Source organism: Miscanthus floridulus, unplaced genomic scaffold (genome assembly GCF_019320115.1).
Source record: "Miscanthus floridulus cultivar M001 unplaced genomic scaffold, ASM1932011v1 fs_647_3_4, whole genome shotgun sequence".
NCBI lineage: Eukaryota > Viridiplantae > Streptophyta > Magnoliopsida > Poales > Poaceae > Miscanthus > Miscanthus floridulus.
Window position 1 is genome coordinate 19,648 of NW_027097057.1, and position 20,353 is coordinate 40,000.

A 20,353-nucleotide genomic window follows, 5' to 3' on the forward strand; every position below is an offset into this window, starting at 1 on the left:
TCTAAAGTTTTAGCTCTTTAACGTTATCCAACTAAACTTAAGATCATAGTATCCAAACAAGGCCTTATATACAAGGACAAATACACACCATGCCCCCCCCCCCCCCCCCTCCACCACAAGAGCATCTTCAAAAAATACAGCCGACACATCTCGAAAATGATGAAGTCACCATTTACCTCGATGTCCATGGAGACTGACAATTTTTTTTCACGACCCTACCAAGGCACATTTTTCATTAAGAAGAAGAAGGGTTGTAAACGATTACAAATATATGATGGTAATCCCAAGATTACCAAACCTGTCCTCAGCGCAATACCAAATGGTTTACATTACAAGAAGGATTTGTGACCCAATGAGCACCTGTTGCGACATTGCTCAAAGCAACACCAGCAGCGACCTTATTCTGGAGTATCCCGCGGCCGCCCACTCCCTTGCTTCTCCGACGATGAGCAGTAGTACCATTGTTGAATTAGACGATGATCCTCCAATGGTTCTAGCATTACGTTCCTTCCAAAGCGCCCAACCAAATAAGGAACGTCAGGGAGTCGAAGCCCTTTCGGATCGCCTTTGGTAACAGTTTCCTAGCCCGCAACCACCAGACAAAGAAGTTTTCCTGACGAACGACGATGATCCCATCCAAGTGAAGCTTTCGAAGTACCTGGAACCAGACTTCCCTTCTAAAGACACCCCAGCAGGATGTGTTCCAACATTTCCGGACATTGCGCGCAAAGAACGCAGTCATCCGAGGCCTGTAGGCCATGCCTCCGAGACTGACAATTATATCCAAGTACGCATACTCATTCCTTTGAATGCATGTACACAACGTACCTCTGGCAACACCTTCCGAAAACTATGTCATTAGATTTCAAAATTAACAAAGTCACCATAGATGTCTTGATGTCAAAGTCTAACATCTATATGACAAAAAGAAATAACACTATTAAAATTTGGAATAAATCCATATAAATTTGAACACACTTGCTTGTCAACTGATATTAGCAATAAGTGGACTAAACATGCTTATTGTGGTCCACATATTGTCCACTTATTGTGGTCCACTCATTCTTAAGTTGATGTCGAACACAAAAGATCACCTCAATAGCACTGCTGTAGTATCAGTTGGTGTTTAGTCCGGCTCAGATTATTTGTCACTGCAATGACAAAATAGGCTCAAGTTAGAAGTACTATATTTGTCACTCGCATCGCAAACATTGTACTACTAGTACTTGTTGAAGTTGAACACACAACATACACAAAAACGGAGGATGGCAGCGGCGACCGGCAGCGAGAGGTGGAGCCTGGCCGGCGCGACAGCGCTGGTCACCGGTGGCAGCAAGGGGATCGGGCATGCGATCGTGGAGGAGCTGGCCGGGTTCGGCGCACGGGTGCACGCGTGCGCCCGCAGCACGATGGACATGGAGGAGTGCCGCCGGCGGTGGGCCGAGAAGGGGTTCGACGTCACCGTGTCCGTCTGCGACGTGGCCGTGCGCGCCGACCGGGAGAGGCTCATGGAGACAGTGAAAGCGACCTTCGACGGCAAGCTCGATATCCTGGTAAGCTGAAGGTGAAACCATGCGTCTTCTCCGGCTCCGGGAACCCCATCGATCAACCGCAGCTTGACGGCGAAGTAAGTGCCCGTACAGGTGAACAACGCGGCGCTGCTGATCATCAAGCCGCCGGTGGAGTACACGGCGGAGGACTACTCTCGGATCATGGCGACCAACCTGGAGTCGTGCTTCCACCTCAGCCAGCTCGCGCACCTGCTCCTCCGGAACGCCTCCGTCGCCGGCGGGGGAAGCGTCGTCCACATATCCTCCATCGCAAGCTTCCTGGCCTTCCCACAGGAAACGCTCTACAGCGTCACCAAAGGTACGTGACAGTTTTCTTTTTTTTTCTTTTGGAAAAATGATAGTACATACGTAACACGTCCTTTCGAAATGAAAGGACAAAATAGGGGAACTAGAGACGGGATGAATGGAGCCAAAAACAAATTCCCAATGAACCAAGGAGGCCAAAAACAAATTCCCAATGAACCAAGGAATTTGGACCTACTTGCTGTTGTTGTCATGCCCATGTGCTTGCGAAGTTGCTACCCATGGTCTATCCTTCAACCTTCGGTACCTTGGTCCAAGCTTCTGTGTTCATCCTTCACTGACTGTGGTGCATCGGCGTGAATCCCTCGCTTCACCTTCGCCTTCGCCATGGACCGCCATGACATGCTTAAAACGTGCACATCGTAAGCCAAAAGACATGTTTGCAACACCACGAGCTTGCTTCTGGTTGGTTAGTCATAAGCAATAACAGCTTAACTACAAAGACTGAATGTGCATAACAATTACTCATCATTAACTATGATAAGGCCACATCTAAACCTTGTCATTTTAGAATAAAAACTCCAAATCATTTTTGTTCTCACTCTAGTGTCCACATATGCATAAACTTATATATCTTTGGGTTGCCCTTACATTCATGATTGTTTATGCAGGAGGACTGAACCAGCTGACGAGGAGCCTTGCTACTGAGTGGGCCCATGATAAGATCCGTGTGAACTGCGTCGCACCTGGCTTGATCATGACGGACATGGCTAAAGAGGTACTCATGGGTCCAAAAAGGATTGTCATTCTTGTTTTAGGAGTCAATCCATCTCAACTTTAGCAATTACAAATAAAAAAGTACTAATACTTACGATGCTGAAATATATTTTCAATTCTTTGGGGCACAAATGCTGATACTATTTTCTATGAACATTCAAATTTAACAATGTTTGACTTAGCCAAAATCTAGAATAACATTGTTTTTAGACGAAGAGAGTAAGTATATATTTTCTTGCGGTCTAAACGACAGACATAAATTCCTGGTTTCAGCCTGTTCGCTTCTTGGTTTCAGCCAGAGCTTATCAGCCAGCCAACAGTATTTTCCTCTCACAACAAACCAGCAACAGCCGGGCTTATCAGCCCAGAAACCTTATCAGCCTAGAAATCCACCAACGAACAGACAGTATATCTGTTTTCAGTCACATCCATCACCAGTTCAGGGAATCTTGGTGCGGTGTGCGGTCCGGAGTAGCCGTGCTGTGGATTTTTTTAGTTAGTGGGCCCCACAGTAATATGTCTACTCCTGCTATATAGCCTCTGGTGGCCCGTGAAAGTCCTAACATTCTTGATATAAAATAAACATTATTAGAATAATTATAGAGTATATTTTTATAATAAATTTATTAAGATACATAAATGATAATACCATTTTTTATAAAATTATCAAACCTGTGCTAATTTGACTGACGCGGATCATATAACTGCATTCTTTTATGAACAGAGAAAGTATTTTAGAATTGTAAAAGTACAACCTAACATATCAACACATACAGCTACCGGCAGCGGTGGTGCAACAAGAGTTGTCACGCATCCCGATGCGGCGGACTGGCGAGCCGACGGAGGTGGCGTCCCTGGTGTCGTTCCTCTGCTTACCGGCGGCGTCCTACATCACCGGGCAGGTCATCTGCATCGATGGAGGCCGCACCATTAGCGCCTGATGGACGACGTACGGAACTGATAGAGACGGGTTTGTTTGCTCGGTCGTCAATAATAATAATTCATCTTGGACAAATTATCCGCTGGAAACATGGAACCGACAGAAACGTGCCAACCACTTCATTATTACTCTCTCTGACGTTTTGTTTTGGGTCGGGTTGAAAACATGATTGTGTCAGGTCGTACTGTAAACTTTTCAGCATTCGTAGTTCAGCTGCTCAAAATGAAAGATCTTTCACCAGAACGCACGCATCAATATCTTCATTAGTTTCATGAGACCAGCGACATAAATTATTGTTTTTCATCTCTTCCGGATTATGAGAAACAATGGTCCACAACATGAAGCGACATAAATTACGGACAGCGGCAGAAAAAATTTTAGAGGGGCTGAACAACACATACCTCCGATTGCTGCTCGATCTTAAGTCTCAGCTCCATCTACACTATAGAACTTTGACTAAAAATTGATAGGGGCTCCAGGGAGGTTTCACGGCTCCGGTATGGGTAGGGGGGTCCGTTGGATCCGCCCTGATTAGGGAATACAGTAGATTTTCAGAATCTAAATAAAAGTTGCGGGCCATTTCTCGCAGTGCGTTTGGGCCGTAGACGACCGTGGGGTTCGTATTACCACGTGGGCTGGCCCACCATACGGCACAGTCCAATGGACCGCATATATTGCTTTTGTTCATCATGTGGACCATGTTTTGGGCCCGATCCGGAATACCACAGCCCACATGGCTATATACATTCATTTATTTTATTTATTATACGTGGACAGCCAAATTCTGTTTTCTAACCAAATCATTTCTACACGATGTTGCACCTTCCACATTGTTCCGACTTTGATTCCATTTAGTTTCACAAAAAAAAGACTTTGATTTAATTTCTTGGCTATAAAATCAAAATATTATGTTCATAAAAGCTTGTTAGAGCAACTCCAACACAAGAGCTATCCATGTTGTGTTATCTATATTTGAGTATTTTTAGGAAAAAAGAGAGAGAGTCCAACAGCTATTGTATCTCGCTTTTTAAAATAGCAAGTCATATGTCCCGGAGTTCTCGCATGCTAGATATAGTTTGCATGTGCCGCTAGCCATTCGCCTCACCCAAATGGAAAAGCTGTTGGAGTTTTCTATTTTTTTGCTGGGGTTTCTATTTTAGAGGTTGGCTAAATCATGAGTTTAGCCATCTATTTTTACCAACTCTGTTGGAGTTGCTCTTATGAAACTCCCAATGCAAAAATCATAATAGTTCTTATAGATATTATGATTAGCTGATGGAGGAGCCGAAGCCCCCCGACCCGCTCCTTCACACCGTCTTCCCCACCGCGCCCCCACAATGAATCCTCCCAAATCCGCACCACTCCCAGCCTTCCTGTAGCAACAAACCTCAGATCCGCAACCACCTCCGACGGATCTACCGTTGGATGGGTCCGTCTCTCCCTTCCTCACCCAGCACCCCGTGAGTTTGAAGACCCCAACCCAGCGCTGCTCGCGAAGCTGTTCCAGGCGCAGATGCGGATCCCTAGCTCGCCGGAGGCCACTTTGGCAACGGTGGCCTCCTTCAGCACCGCCTGTAGTGGCCATGGGGCCTCCTCCCTAGCTGGGACGGGCGCCCTCTGCCGCCAACGTGCCAGCCCGCCGAGGGCAGTCTTGGTGGCGCAACAGCAAAGTCCCAGCCCTTGCTCGCCCCTCTCTCCCGACGCCGCATCCTTCTACCCAGCGGTGCCTCGGAGGGCCACCCCAAGGGCCAAGTTCCGCCGGTGGGCGAACGATGGCTTTTGTGACAACTCCGATGACGAGCCTCCACCGATGGCCTCACCAACTCCCTACCTCGACGCAGTCCGCAAGCTGTCGCTGTGGGGACCTTCTCCAGTCAGGGAACCGGTGCCGTCCCAGGCTAACGCTCTTGGGGACGGGCCTTGCGTGGCTAGGCGCTCCATGCGGCCTCATCATAGGAAGCTGCAGCGCGCTCTCCACGGTCCTCCTGCCCCTGGGAGGGGAATGCGGGTGGGGCTTACCAGGTCACGAGCGTTGCGGCACAACGTCTGCCAGCCCACCTGAGACTCGGAATGCGAGTCCTCGAACCCCCCGGCGCCGCTTTTCCAACCCCGATGCGGATCTGGGGCACCGCAGGCGCAGGCGTCGTCGCCCCCGCTGATCTGGTGCGACCATGGACGTTGCGCAAGGCATTGAGCCGCTGCCAGAGAGGCGCCTGGCCTCTCTCATCGTCCATCCCGCGAGGATGTCTGTGGAGCCAGATGCTGAGGGCTTCCGCCAAGTGCACAGCCGCCATCGCGGGCGCCGTCGGGTGTCGCCACGGCCAGCAAGGCTAGTCCCTTCGAATCTCATCGGCCAATGCTTCAACTGCCTAGCAAGCGACCACGTCAAGGCGCCCTGCACTTTTCTGTCGCGATGCCTCAACTGCAGGTGTGAAGGTCACCGGGCCTGGGATTATTCTCAGGCGGCGACTACTAGAGGGCAGGCGAGGTCCCCCACTATCGCTTTCGTTCGGCCGTCGCCGTGGGGTGCCACATAGAAGGTCGTCGTGATAGCCCAATCTGCACATCGTGGATGACTCAATGTTTGCTCGCTCGACCTCCATGGGGTGCTCAGCTTGTGCCCCACAACCAGGAAGCCACCCATCCACTCCTAGCAGTCCCCTCCCCAAAGGTACCGGTGGCAGAGACGTCAAGCAGTCGTTGGAGCCAGAGTGGGGCCCCTCGTTTAGTTCTGTCAATTCCGCCTTCATGGAGACCATGTCCCAGTTGGCTAATATCCCTTGGGACACCATGTCCTTTGAGTGGGGCGCGATGTCAAAGCTGGGTTCTCCGGCTATCGTTCTGTGTGAGCTCGTGGTGGACCGGTGGGGTGCAGCACGTTGGGAGCCAGAGCTCGTGGTGGACCATCACTCTGAGGCTCCGCACCGAGCCTTCGACCCTATGCTTACAGAATTGGACACCTGTATGCGCCCGGGGTCGCTGTCTGTGGGTGCGACAGCCCTAGCCTCGTTGGGCACGCTGGGGGTTGACAATGCCGCCACCTCCGCGTTTGGACTCGGGCTAGAGGATGGACTACAGCATGTGGTCAAGGATCTAGAGGAATTTGTCTACGATGAGGGTAATGATGAACATGCTACTCCGGTTGCTTCTTTCTCATGTCGCCACATTGGTGGAGGCAGAGAAGACTTCTACCCTGGCACCACCGTCGGTCGCTCCTGCACCGTGCGATGAGCTGCCGAGCCCTACTGTCCAGCGATCAACTTCTGCGCCCTCCACAGTCGTGACTGTGGGCGATGATGTGGCCCAAGTCGCGACCCCGAGCGCTCAGCTAACAACGGCGACTGTCGGATCACCTATAGTACCCGCGGCCTCCTTGCAGGGCCTCATCACATCCCTGAAGCTGCCATTGGAGGAATCGCTGATCGCATCCCCCCGCGCCGGCTTGTATCGGGTCTTGACGACTCCGTGTTCATCCCAAGGCGCAGTGACAGGTTAGCTGCCAAGTCCATCCTCCGCGACCCAAACCCGAAGAAGCAAGCGAAGTACATCCTTCTCAACAAGTGGACATGCAGGCCAACCAACGGGTCGCAGACACTGGATGCGGCCATTGCGGCGAAGTTCCATGAAATGTTTGCTGGGCCGCTTTCTGCCTCCATGTAGGCTGTCATGTGTGAGTTGTTCCCGATGGCTGGAACACGCATGGGCGGAGGGCTGTCCCAGTCACATTGAGCATGCCTAGCGGGCAGCGCTGACCCAGCTCTTTGGTCGCACAATTAGTTTCTTAGTTAATCAAACCAGTGTGCGTTCCACCGCCCTGCGGTGCCTTTTGTTCGTGTTCAACCCCATCACTAATGGCATCTCACTATGACATGATATAGGACGTGTAAGCTTCTAAACTTCTTCTTAATGAAACACATGCTAGGCACGTTCTAGAAAAAAGTTCTTATAGATATTAATTGCACTCTTAGAAAAACAATTTACTGATGTGGCAAATTATTTATTGAAGAGAAAATTTAATAATGTGGCAGATTATTTATTGAAGACAAAACCATTGCTTCTTGAGAAAACATTCCCCCGCGCTCGCCCACGTAGGGGAGTATTGTGTGAGCCTGATTGCTTGGCCTCCTCGCCACTAACTTTGTACGCCCTATCCCTACGCGCGCTCCCATCAGTCTTCCCTCCCTCTGCCTCCTAGATCTTGTTATTTCCGATCGAGGTCCGCCCCAATCCATGGTGAGCCAAAACCCATCCGCAAATCTCATGGAATGAATCGGTTAATGAAAACAAGTTCTTGGCGAGGCATTCGTGTCCCTAGAACCAGTGATGCCGTGACTCGTGTTGTTGTAACTCGCGATCAAGATGCCAATGTTCCTACTGCTCATGTCACTGGACAGCTGCTCAGAATGCCAGTGTTCCTAGCACCAACGCTCCCTCAACCAGTTCATCGCCTATCTTTGGATGGTGGACAACAACCTCTCCTGATGCCAATGATTCATCTTCTAGCAAAGAGTATGGTGCTACTGATTTGAATGAGGAAGCAACCATTAAAACATCTACAATCTCTCAACTTAGAAGACGGAGTTTGACTTGGTGCGGTCTCCATGATCATACTTTGACACGGAGAGTGTAAGGCCAGTCTCAGTGAGAGTTTCATCTGCGTTTAATAGCCCGCCACATATGCATTTGTGATGACATGGAAATGTTTTAATGAAGAGAGAGAAGAATTGACTTTCATGGGGATGAAACTCTCTTAGCACGATTACCAACTCTCTATAAGTCATAGAATAAAATGTGTATGAAATCATAGAATGAAACTTTGCATTGAGAGTGGGTGTTTCATTCAAGTTTTATTTCATTCTATATGACATGGCAGTCTTGGAAACAACGCAATGAAACTATCCACTGAGACTAGCCTAAGTTGCACTTTTTTTTTGCTATAGAAAATACCTATGGAAACTATGCATTTGGAGTGCCGTAAGCGGAGCAGATATTTGCCATCTACACCCATACGTAAGTAAACTACTTGTACTTGTACCGTTGTACCCTAGTACTAAATTAGTCAATAAGACGAGTATTATTGATATGTAACTGCTGATTTAGCCAATAATGATTGATGATGGGAGTTACCTATACCTACTACTATCATTCTAGAAGGCCACTGGTCATGCATCCCACAAGGAGACAAGTGAGTTTGTTGCAAAGATGAATGCACCCGAAGATACTGACGGCGGAGCTAGCGATCGCCTTGCCATGTTATACTTAGGGTGTTAGGTTCCTCTTGCTAAACTTTAGTCGCTGTCCTATCAGATATTTGACACATACATGAAGTATTAAATATAAACTAATTATGAAACTAAATGTATAGATTAAGACGGTTTTACGACATGAATTTTTAAGCCTAATTAGTCCATAATTTGACAATATTGTGCTACAGTAAACATGTGCTAATGATAGATTAATTATGCTTAATAAATTCGTCTCGTGGATTACTGACAGATTCTGTAATTTTTTTTATTAGTATCCGAACATCTCATGTGACACTTCCTAAACATTAATTACCGGATCCAAACACCCCCTTATATTATAGAGTTCTTTGTCTATGTAGAGTGGTCATCTTTTTGCCGACATAAGTACCCTTTATTTTGAGATGCATTGACACTAGCAGATCAACTGATGGCCGGCTTATTAAGTCAACGCTGCATGCATTTGGCTTTATTTCTTAAGTTCTCGTCAGATATCCCTATACTACACAAACGATTTTTATAGCAATGGCATATTTTCTTTTGTAGGGACGGCCTAATCATCAACCGCTCCTACAATATGCGTGCCTACCCATGGGACAAGCCGCACCTACGAATGGGCCGCTCCTATAAAGTTTTGGGTGTAGATTGCCAGACAAAATATCAGCCCGCGCCCGTGACTTGAATACGTGGTGGAGGACGCGCGCTCGAGGTTCAAAGTATTGGCAGTCAAAAGCAAAGGAGGCAGGCCTTGTCGGTTTCAAAACAAAGGCATGGAGGAGCCGCGTGCACTAACTACTCAAAACTTTTATAGGGGCGGCCCAATCATCGGCCGTCACTACAATGTGCATGTCTAGAATCCATGGGACAAGCCGCCCCTACAAATGGGCCGCTCCTATAAAGTTTTGGGTGTAGTTTCCCAGACAAAATATCAGCCGGTGCCCGTGACTTGAATACGTGGTGGAGGACGCGCGCTCGAGGTTCAAAGTATTCACCCTATTCGTTTGGGCTTGTTTGGCTTATAAGCCGTACTTTTTCATCCAACGAACAATATTTTTCTCACACCAAATCAGCCAACAGTACTTTCAGCTATGGCTTATCAGCCAAAAAAAGCCCAAGCGAAAAGGGTGATTGACAGTCAAAAGCAAAGGTGGCAGGCTTGTCGGTTTCTAAACAAAGGCATGGAGGGGCCGCGTGGCGCATGCACTAACTACTCAAAAGTTTTGTCCCACCCACACGCCATCTCTCCTCCTCTTCATCCACTCACACATTTCCACCCCAAACATGAAACACAGCAGCAGAGAGGCAACGCGGCCGGCTGCCGGCGCTCTCCATCGCCGTGGGTGTCGTCGTCTCTAGCAACGCGGTAGGCTCCCGGTGTGGCCGCTTACCCGTTCTACCCGCACGGCCGATTCTCCCCGGCAGGCCACTACGGCGGCACTGGCAGACCCTGCGCGCGATCTCCTCGGTGGCGGCGGAACCGCCGCGGACCACGGCAGCCCAAGATCCGGCGAGCGCGTGGTGGCTCGCACAGCGTACCCGGGGAGGCCTCTGGGGCGGCACAAGCAGGGCCCAACGCGACCTCCTGCATCTCGTTGGTGGTGGCACCGACGCGGGTGAGGCTAGCGTTGGCGCTGGCAGCGCCCCGACGTCGGCGCGGCGGCAGTGACCCCGACGAGGTCTAGGCTGGCAGTAGCGGGCGGCGGCTTCGCTGCAGACCTGGCCGCATGGCAACAAGTGCGGTGACCTGACGCTACCGCGGTGGGTGGCCAACCACGCGGCGTCGGTCCTACCGAGCAGCACAGTTTCGGAAGGCGGGGCGTGGAGCAGCTGGTCGACCGCGGCTAGTGGCGTGGCGGTGGTCCCCGGTGAGCAGCGCGGTTTTGGACGGCTGGGCGTTGCCCGGCTGGTCGACCGCAGCTAGCCACCATTTTTTTATTATTTTCAATCGTTTTGTAGGGGCGGTTCTCTTTTTTAGCCGCCTCTAAAAACCTTGTTTTTGGGGAGCCGCCTCTGAAAATCCACTATTTGTAGAGACGCTTTCATAGGGATGGCTGGCCCAACCGCCCTACTGGCTCAGCAGCCACCCCTAAAATCATGACTGTAGTAGTGTGTAACGTGTGTATATCAAACTAACAAGGGAGGAGTGGTATGTGGACGGCACTCAGAGAATTGTTTTTTTTTTTGTTCACTTTCTTATATGCAATGCTTTAGTTAACCGTTGTCTGCAGAGACTTTTCAATCGTTAATTAATTGTTGATGTTTTGCAATGACAGACCAATTTACAATTCAAATCCCTGTCCCTGTCATTAAAAATATACACACTAATGTCTATTCCAAGAATGAGCTAAAACCTACAAAGAAATTTTTGCATAAGTACACATATCTTAACCATTTTGCAGGGCATGTTTTGATACATGAGCTAATTACTAGCCATCTAAAAAATTAGCTATAGTGCATTCAAACAGTAGAGCTAATTGGTGGCTAATCTTTTGGCCAAGTGTCAACTAGTTGTTAGCAACTAGCTAGCCAACACAGTTGAAAAAAACAAGCTAGCTAACCATAACTAATTTGAGCTAATTTTTAGTTAATCGGTATAAATTATAGTTTTCTTATCCATATTTCCTGATGGGCAGTAAAAGACCGGATCATTTGACCCAAGTTGCTTAGTTAACTTACCGGACAATCATAGTTTGATTCTCGAGATATTTGAAAATTTGCTGTAAATAAGTACCCAGCGAAGTATTTCGCTGGCAGCCTGATATGGACAGCCAAGCGGATCCTGGTTTCAATTTAACTATTCATAATATTTTATTATAAGGGCATAGGGTATTATATATATTTTGGCATGCATATTGCGGTCTCAAGATTCACAACCCAATAGATCTTGGAAATAAATGGGGTAAACATAACCTCGCTTTGTTACTAAACCTATCTTTGTTAAGAAAAGGATGGCAAAGCCCCAAAAAAGGGGTACAAATAAAGGAATATGGTGATTTTCTGGTTCATATATATATAAGAAAAAACTGAATTAAGTTGCAGGTGATTCAGTGGACATTTGGTAGAGGGTACACAATTTTCTTGTCCTAGCTTTGCTTATTTACTTAGTAATAAAACATGAATATGTTCTTTGCTTACCTTTGTATATTCAGTTGATTGTGCATTATGTATGTTGGAAACTCTGACATTAGCTGGTAAAGTCAACTCCTATCATTAATAAATCTTTCGTTTACTTGGATAGTGCCTTTTTTTTGTAAGCGTGTGGTTGGCGGCGACGACGTGTTGCGCCCTAGGAGTTTGCATTGTTAAACCGCAATGAAAAAAATTGGGTGCACGATATACAAATGTTAATCTTAATCTTTAACACATAAAATTTGGAATAGGAGTATCAGGACAAATCATCGTTTAACTATAAGTAGGGGAAATGAATAAGCTTTGTGTCTATGTGGCATGTACTAATTTGTTATGTCGATCCCAAGTGATTAACATAGGGTTAACAACCAGCCCACCACCACTGCCGTCCAGGGCCACTCTACGTATTCCTCTCTGGTGAGTCTGCTGGGGACAAAAAGGGAGTGTTGACTCATTTTTCTTTTACAATACTTTTTAGATTTAGTTTGTTTAGGGTTTACAACAAATAAAAGTATCGATGAAATCAGATGATTTTGTGTTAGAATCTTGTTATCTGCGATGACTTTGGTTATTGCCATGACAAGGGGCGCTGATTTCATCATAGGCAGGTGGCCAATTTGCGGGCACCGTCCGGAAGTGCCATGTTGTCACTCGATCCTCCTTGCTCAGTGTATTATTGCCGCACCTCCGCATGAAGATGGAGGGTAGGGCCGGGAGGTAAAAAGAAGTGAGAGACCAGGTGAGAGACACGTTTGTAGAGAGAAGAGAGAGCTGGAGGGAAGGTATGGGGGCCTGTTTTTGGAGATATGAATAGCCTGTTTTGTAGTACCCTCGAGGAGTTCAAAAAAACATGGAGTTAAGGTCCGTCCACCTTTGTTGCTAGAGAAGAGTTCTTTCAGTTGGCATCTTTGGCTTGTCAAACTGGGAGCATAGCTGCAAAACCTAAAGTGGATCATAAATAGGCCCTAACTAAACCCTCTGTTAATAGATTTATAAATATGGTTGTTTTGGACTGCCCCCATAAGTAAACCCTAAGAATATTTTTTTATTAATCAGGGAAGTCATTGGCTGCTCGTTGCTCATGTCAACAACTTCAGACAGTTTGGCACGTACGCATGACAGGTTCAACGGCAGTGGAATTTATACAAATTTATAAATATTTTGTTCTCTGGACGGATGCTTGGAATAAACCAGCAGTGGGTGGGCGGCCGTCTTCTTGTGCGCCGTATCTGTCCCGGCCGTCGGATGACTAAAACATGGTCTTACACTAGTTTATTCAAAGTCAGCGCAGCTCTGCTTAGTGCGCCACTGCACATTTCAATGGAGGTGCCATCCGGTCAGATCACTATAAATACATGCTGCATGGATGTGGAGTAGCATCTCATCCATCCCATTTGCACTCTACATCCATCGACGATCACTCTAATTCCGATCTTTCGTACATTATACATTTATACAAGTCAAGAGATTGAGAGGAAGAAGATGGTGGCTGCGCGCATGAGCAGGGCGGCGCGGTGGAACCTCGCCGGTGCGACGGCGCTCGTCACCGGCGGCAGCAAGGGCATAGGGTACATTACGTGCTATGATGATCTCTTGATTGGGATCTAGCTACTAGTACGTTTGTACGAGTTCACTTACATTACATTAACATGCATGGCAGGCACGCGATCGTTGAGGAGCTAGCGGGGTTCGGCGCGCGGGTGCACACGTGCTCACGGAACGCGGCGGAGCTGGAGGAGTGCCGCCGGCGGTGGGAGGAGAAGGGGCTGCAGGTCACCGTCTCCGTCTGCGACGTGTCCGTGCGTGACGACCGGGAGGACCTCATGGCAACCGTGAGGGCCACCTTCGGCGGCAGGCTCGACATCCTCGTGAACAACGCGGGGCAGTCGATGTTCAAGGACACGCTGGAGTGCACCGGCGAGGACTACTCGCGGATCATGGCGACCAACCTCGAGTCGTGCTTCCACCTCAGCCAGCTCGCGCACCCACTCCTCCTCGCCGCCGCCGGCGGTGGTGGTAGCGTTGTTAACATCTCCTCCATCGCTGGCTTCATCGGGCTCCCGGCGCTCGCCGTTTACTCCATGACCAAGGGCGCCATGAACCAGCTCACTCGGAGCCTGGCCACGGAGTGGGCCAGCGACAGCATCCGCGTCAACTGCGTCGCGCCTGGGGGCATCAGGACTGACATCAGCAGTGATGTAAGCTTTAATTTTAATCTCAGTCAGCTCCTTCCTATGCATATTTTTGTATGTTAATCTTTTCAAGTAAAAGCTATAAATGTTATTATTACATGATTATATATGACCTCATGGGATGATTGATTTATTTTGGATTGATGAGCAGAAGACGATAGACCCGGAGCTGGTGAAGAAGGAGATGGCGCGGCTGCCCATGGGGAGGATCGGCGAGCCGGAGGAGGTGGCGTTCATGGTGGCATTTCTCTCTATGCCGGCGGCTTCCTACATGACCGGCCAAGTCATCTGCATCGACGGCGGCCACACCATAGCTTAGCTTGCTAGCTAGTCCACTTGTCACGTTCATCATGTATGTATGCGTACATGACAGACCAGCTGCCGGCACACGTACATTCTGTCTGTACATTTGCATGCATTGTGCTGAGGATGATTTTCTCGTTCTTATTTGTAATCTTCTTCAATCAAATGCATCGTTTAATATAATCTAGTTTTCCTGTGTGAAAGTAAGTCCGAACCTAATTAATGGTTTCAATTGTTTTTAGTCAATCACAAGTAGTAGTGACCTGCTAAGTTGACACCACTAACCGAGCTATATAATGCACCACCGGCTCTTATATCTTACTACATAGATAAAGTAATGGCACCGTTGACATTACTTTTTATAGCAAGATGTCAAAGGTAACAATTACTACTGTAGATCTATAGATCAATGCCAAATCCATACCCGATATTAACGCTGAAATCAGACCCGGCACAGGGTAACCGGCAGTGATAGACTTCCCTATCACTGTCGTTTTCCAAACCCGGCAGTGTAAGGAGATATCACACTGTCGGGTCACTGTCAGGCCAAACATCTACCCAGAAATGAGAATATGATTCTCATTGCCAAGTCGGTGGCATTTACCTAGTAGTGGGTGACTTAACCGAACTGACAGTAAAAATGTATTTCTACCAATGGTAAGGTCATCGCCAGTGGAAATATCCTATTTTCACTAGCCTTTTATACTAGCGGTTAAAAACTAGTCCTAGTAGAAATCAATTTATACCCACCAAAAAAATAGTTTTTGTACTAGTGAAACAATGGAAATGGACATGGGTTACTTTTTTTTTGTTTGGCGAGAGGAGGTGATAGACTAAGGTTGAAGAACCTTACCAGGAGGTAGTTGGTCGACGGGACAACCATCATTCTTCATACATAACGAATGTAATTTTCATTCATTTACATAACCCTTTATTTGTCTATAAATTAGTCTGAATTAATTTATTTATGAATTAAAGCTTATATGTGACCTTAGATTACTTATGTTGAAATAAATAGTTGGCTCTAGAGGCTCCACTAACACTTGAATGTTATATGCAATGTGAGTCGAAAAACTTGTGCTGTGTAGAAACCCCAAAATGTTTCACTCAACACAAAATTCGTAAATGTTCTATCTGCGTCTAAATGATTCATGTGTTTCCTAATATCACAATATAGATGATCCACATATATATCTTTTTGTTTGATGCTGATGAGCAATAAATTTTGTTAAAGTCCTTGCAAAGGTGCCAAATTAAGAGCAGTCACCATTCGTGAAAAGCTAGAAAGAAGGTAGTACAAAATTTATACCAAACTTTTTACCTTTTGGTATCTTCTGTAGAAAGGCTCGCTCCTGCTCACCCTCACATAGAATTTTTACCGGCCTTAGCCTTTTGGTATTTTTGTGCTGTTTCAACTGAGCCAGCCAAAATGGGCAATTAAATTGTGTTGACTTGGTTCACTTACACTAAGAAAACAGAATATTCTGGATTTGACTTACCAGCGAGTCAGGAACATACACAATTATCTTGTGTCGAGTTGCACCTTCGACATCATTTGACTTCGATTTGGCTCTTTAAAAAAATCTCAGCTGCATCTCCGTGCGCGTGATCACCACTACTACGAGCTTGTCTGCATGCCCATATGTACCGTATCTTCTACAATAAGTAATATATGCCAGTATCCCAGTCTCTATAGTAGGCCATTTCTATATAAGATTAATTAGTATCAGTTTGTGACTTGTGAGCTACCCTAATCATGCTCATGGGAGTTAACTCTAACAGCCACTCCAGTTGTTAGCAGCCTCAGGGGCAACACACCACTTAGATATATCCATATATGTAGGTCAATTTCTTGATGCAACGATGAATGCACCCAAAGATAGTGACGGTCGGGCAAATCCCCCTGCCATGTTCCTACATAGTTCCTTTTTTATATTTATATTATACTAGAGTGTTCCTTGTTTATATTTATATTATACTAGGGTCTTCTTGGCGACATACGATTCAACACACACTATATATATTCATGAATTTGGTGCTCAGATAGCAAGAAAAAAAATTATACATGAGAATCATTATTTGCGATACGTTGACACTGGACAATCAATGGCCGGCTTAGGTCAATGGCACATTTGATTTTTGTAAATTTTTGTCATCTAGCTCAAATGGCCAGATGAAACTTTCTTTTGAGTATCTCAAACTGAGAAACAGAAAAGATATCGACGGCACACCGAGATTGCTCTATCCAATGTAGTCGCTAGCTGGGCCATGTATAGCACAGATAACACATTCTAGGCCGAATGTCGTTCTCATGCAAAACTGTTTGTTAAACATGTACACTAATAGAAAATATAAAACTATTAGAAATAGTCTCACAAATTTCAACATCTGATGCATGCATTTCATCCTTAGATGGATAGCAGTATATATGGAACCGGTCCAAGAAATGAAGTGCAAGAATTCCGGCTGAGAAAACACAAAGAAATTGAGCTCAATGTGCACTGGAGTGCACTATTGAAGCTCTCCGATGAAGGCACCAAAAGATAACATGAAGTCAAGTCTGAGGCTAGCTGCTGAAGAGTGCACCAGAACCCTTCGATGAGGCATCAAAGCTTCAGTACAAAGAGTACTGCACAGTCGTAGTGGAGAAGATAAATATCATTAGAGCTCTGATCTCCAACGTGGAAGGCATCGGATGAGCACCAGAAGATATAAGGTGCGATCCAGTGAAGAAATGAAGGCTAGGACAATGAACACTCTCCATTGTGGCACTGGAAACATCACTGGGGAGATGAAGCAGCAAACGTCGGATTCCAATGGCTAGTACATATGGCATCACCAAACATCTCTGGTGCTCACTACAAAAGTGGAGTTCGTGCACAACGGCTAGTTTGGGAAGTTGGGGTTATATATACGCCTGTACATGGTCATTTCTAGGGTGTTAGAGTGTGCTGAAGCGGCTAGTGAGTTGACGCTTTCATCCAAGTGCTTAGGGGAAATTTAGGTGATTAGTGTTAGTGCTTTGTGAAGGGCTTATGCTAGTTTAGACCACAAAATAGAACTTTCTCTAGGCTTATTCTTAGTGCTTAGTGACGCCTGCATAGGTCTTGCTACTCGGTGCTTGCACGCACCTAGCTTGTACTCCAAGGATCTTGTAATCTTGTGAGGTCACACCAATCGTGTCCATGGTGTAGCCGCGAACAGTGTACCAAGGGAACGAGACTTGTGCAGTATTGGTCGGAAGCTCGGTTGTGAAGACAGTGAGGAGCGGTCCAGGAGAAGAAGTTATGGAATTTTGTAGTTGGCAACATTTTGATTTGAAATCATCTTGTCATGCAAAAACGACGTTTGAATTTGAAAATTTTAAAATTTGAATTTTTCAAAAGACCTCGGATGGAAAAAACTTCCTAAATGAAAATTGTAGATCTCCAAAAGTTATGAAACTATGTAGTTGACAACTTTTTGATTTGAAATCATCTTATCATGCAAAACTACGTTTGAATCTCTCAAATTTGAAATTCGAATTTTTCAAACGACCTCGGATGGAAAAACTTCCTAAATACAAATTGTAGATCTCGAAAAGTTATGAAACTTTGTAGTTGACCACTTTTTGATTTGAATTCGTTTAGGGCCTCAAACAAGCAATTTACTTTTGATTTAGTATAATATATGATGATAGATAACGGAATCTAGACACCAGTGACAGTGTAGTGCAGTGGTAGAGCAGCAAACACGCGAGGGAGAGGTCGTGAGTTCGAATCCCGCCGGCCGCGTTAGCCGCGGATTTTGCGCAAAAAATGCAGCGACTTCGATGAAGACGGGCGGGCGCTGGCCGGTGGCGGCCTCCCCCGAAAAAAAAGTTTTGCTATTATTTTTGGGTTTTTTTTCGCATTTTCATTTTGCCGAGTGCTTTTCCGACACTCGGCAAAGGCTTTGCCGAGTGCCCGACAAAAAGCACTCGGCAAAGGCTTCTTTGCCGATTAATTTTTTGCCGAGTGCGGCACTCGGCAAAGCCTTTGCCGAGTGTATTTCGGGCTCTGCAAAGAGAGGGTTTCCAGTAGTGAATTATATCCAAGTACGCATACTCATTCCTTTGAATGCATGTACACAACGTACCTCTAGCAACACCTTCCAAAAACTAAGTCACTATATTTCGAAATTAACAAAGTCACCATAGATGTCTCGATGTCAAAGTCTAACATCTACAAATGACAAAAAGAAATAACACTATTAAATTTTGGAATAAATCTATATAAATTTGAACACACTTGCTTGTCAACTGATATTAGCAATAAGTGGACTAAACACGCTTATTGTGGTCCACATATTGTCCACTTATTGTGGTCCACTCATTCTTAAGTTGATGTCGAACACAAAAGATCACCTCAATAGCACTGCTGTAGTATCAGTTGGTGTTTAGTCCGGCTCAGATTATTTGTCACTGCAATGACAAAATAGGCTCAAGTCACTCGCATCGCAACATTGTACTACTAGTACTTGTTGAAGTTGAACACACAACATACACAAAAACGGAGGATGGCAGCGGCGACCGGCAGCGAGAGGTGGAGCCTGGCCGGCGCGACAGCGCTGGTCACCGGTGGCAGCAAGGGGATCGGGCATGCGATCGTGGAGGAGCTGGCCGGGTTCGGCGCACGGGTGCACGCGTGCGCCCGCAGCACGATGGACCTGGAGGAGTGCCGCCGGCGGTGGGCCGAGAAGGGGTTCGACGTCACCGTGTCCGTCTGCGACGTGGCCGTGCGCGCCGACCGGGAGAGGCTCATGGAGACAGTGAAAGCGACCTTCGACGGCAAGCTCGATATCCTGGTAAGCTGAAGGTGAAACCATGCGTCTTCTCCGGCTCCGGGAACCCCATCGATCAACCGCAGCTTGACGGTGATCAAGTAAGTGCCCGTACAGGTGAACAACGCGGCGCTGCTGATCATCAAGCCGCCGGTGGAGTACACGGCGGAGGACTACTCTCGGATCATGGCGACCAACCTGGAGTCGTGCTTCCACCTCAGCCAGCTCGCGCACCTGCTCCTCCGGAACGCCTCCGTCGCCGGCGGGGGAAGCGTCGTCCACATATCCTCCATCGCAAGCTTCCTGGCCTTCCCACAGGAAACGCTCTACAGCGTCACCAAAGGTACGTGACAGTTTTCTTTTTTTTTTCTTTTGGAAAAATGATAGTACATACGTAACACGTCCTTTCGAAATGAAAGGACAAAATAGGGGAACTAGAGACGGGATGAATGGAGCCAAAAACAAATTCCCAATGAACCAAGGATTCCAAAAACAAATTCCAAATGAACCAAGGAATTTGGACCTACTTGCTGTTGTTGTCATGCCCATGTGCTTGCGAAGTTGCTACCCATGGTCTATCCTTCAACCTTCGGTACCTTGGTCCAAGCTTCTGTGTTCATCCTTCACTGACTGTGGTGCATCGGCGTGAATCCCTCGCTTCACCTTCGCCTTCGCCATGGACCGCCATGACATGCTTAAAACTTGCACATCGTAAGCCAAAAGACATGTTTGCAACACCACGAGCTTGCTTCTGGTTGGTTAGTCATAAGCAATAATAGCTTAACTACAAAGACTGAATGTGCATAACAATTACTCATCATACACTATGATAAGGCCACATCTAAACCTTGTCATTTTAGAATAAACAGTTCGTTCGGATGGTAGCTTGAACAGTGTTTTTTGATTGTTTTGGATGATTGAATAGTATTCTGTGAGAGAGAAAAAGCTGAAACAAGCCAGGACTATACCAGCCGAACGCGCTGAAAAACTCCAAATCATTTTTGTTCTCACTCTAGTGTCCACATATGCATAAATTTATATATCTTTGGGTTGCCCTTACATTCATGATTGTTTATGCAGGAGGACCGAACCAGCTGACGAGGAGCCTTGCTACTGAGTGGGCCCATGATAAGATCCGTGTGAACTGCGTCGCAC

General features: G+C 46.8%; 3 protein-coding genes across 3 annotated transcripts; all 3 read left to right on the top strand.

Annotated features, from left to right (window-relative positions):
- Nucleotides 1-1,124: 1,124 nt before the first annotated feature.
- Nucleotides 1,125-3,774, top strand: LOC136532521 (noroxomaritidine/norcraugsodine reductase-like). Its single transcript, XM_066525108.1, has 4 exons — nucleotides 1,125-1,553; nucleotides 1,644-1,869; nucleotides 2,486-2,592; nucleotides 3,368-3,774. The coding sequence occupies exons 1-4, from the start codon at nucleotides 1,266-1,268 to the stop codon at nucleotides 3,530-3,532; spliced, it is 786 nt and encodes a 261-aa protein (XP_066381205.1). The 5' UTR covers nucleotides 1,125-1,265; the 3' UTR covers nucleotides 3,533-3,774.
- Nucleotides 3,775-13,385: 9,611 nt separating this feature from the next.
- On the top strand, nucleotides 13,386-14,414 carry LOC136532523 (noroxomaritidine/norcraugsodine reductase-like). The gene is made up of 3 exons (XM_066525110.1): nucleotides 13,386-13,471; nucleotides 13,564-14,101; nucleotides 14,247-14,414. The coding sequence occupies exons 1-3, from the start codon at nucleotides 13,386-13,388 to the stop codon at nucleotides 14,412-14,414; spliced, it is 792 nt and encodes a 263-aa protein (XP_066381207.1).
- Nucleotides 14,415-18,802: 4,388 nt separating this feature from the next.
- LOC136532522 (tropinone reductase homolog At2g29150-like) lies at nucleotides 18,803-20,349 on the top strand (the record flags this gene model as incomplete). The annotated part of the gene is made up of 3 exons (XM_066525109.1): nucleotides 18,803-19,222; nucleotides 19,316-19,541; nucleotides 20,279-20,349. Coding segments are annotated over exons 1-3 (585 nt in total), but the record flags the coding sequence as incomplete, so codon positions are not given.
- Between the last annotated feature and the right edge of the window lie 4 nt (nucleotides 20,350-20,353).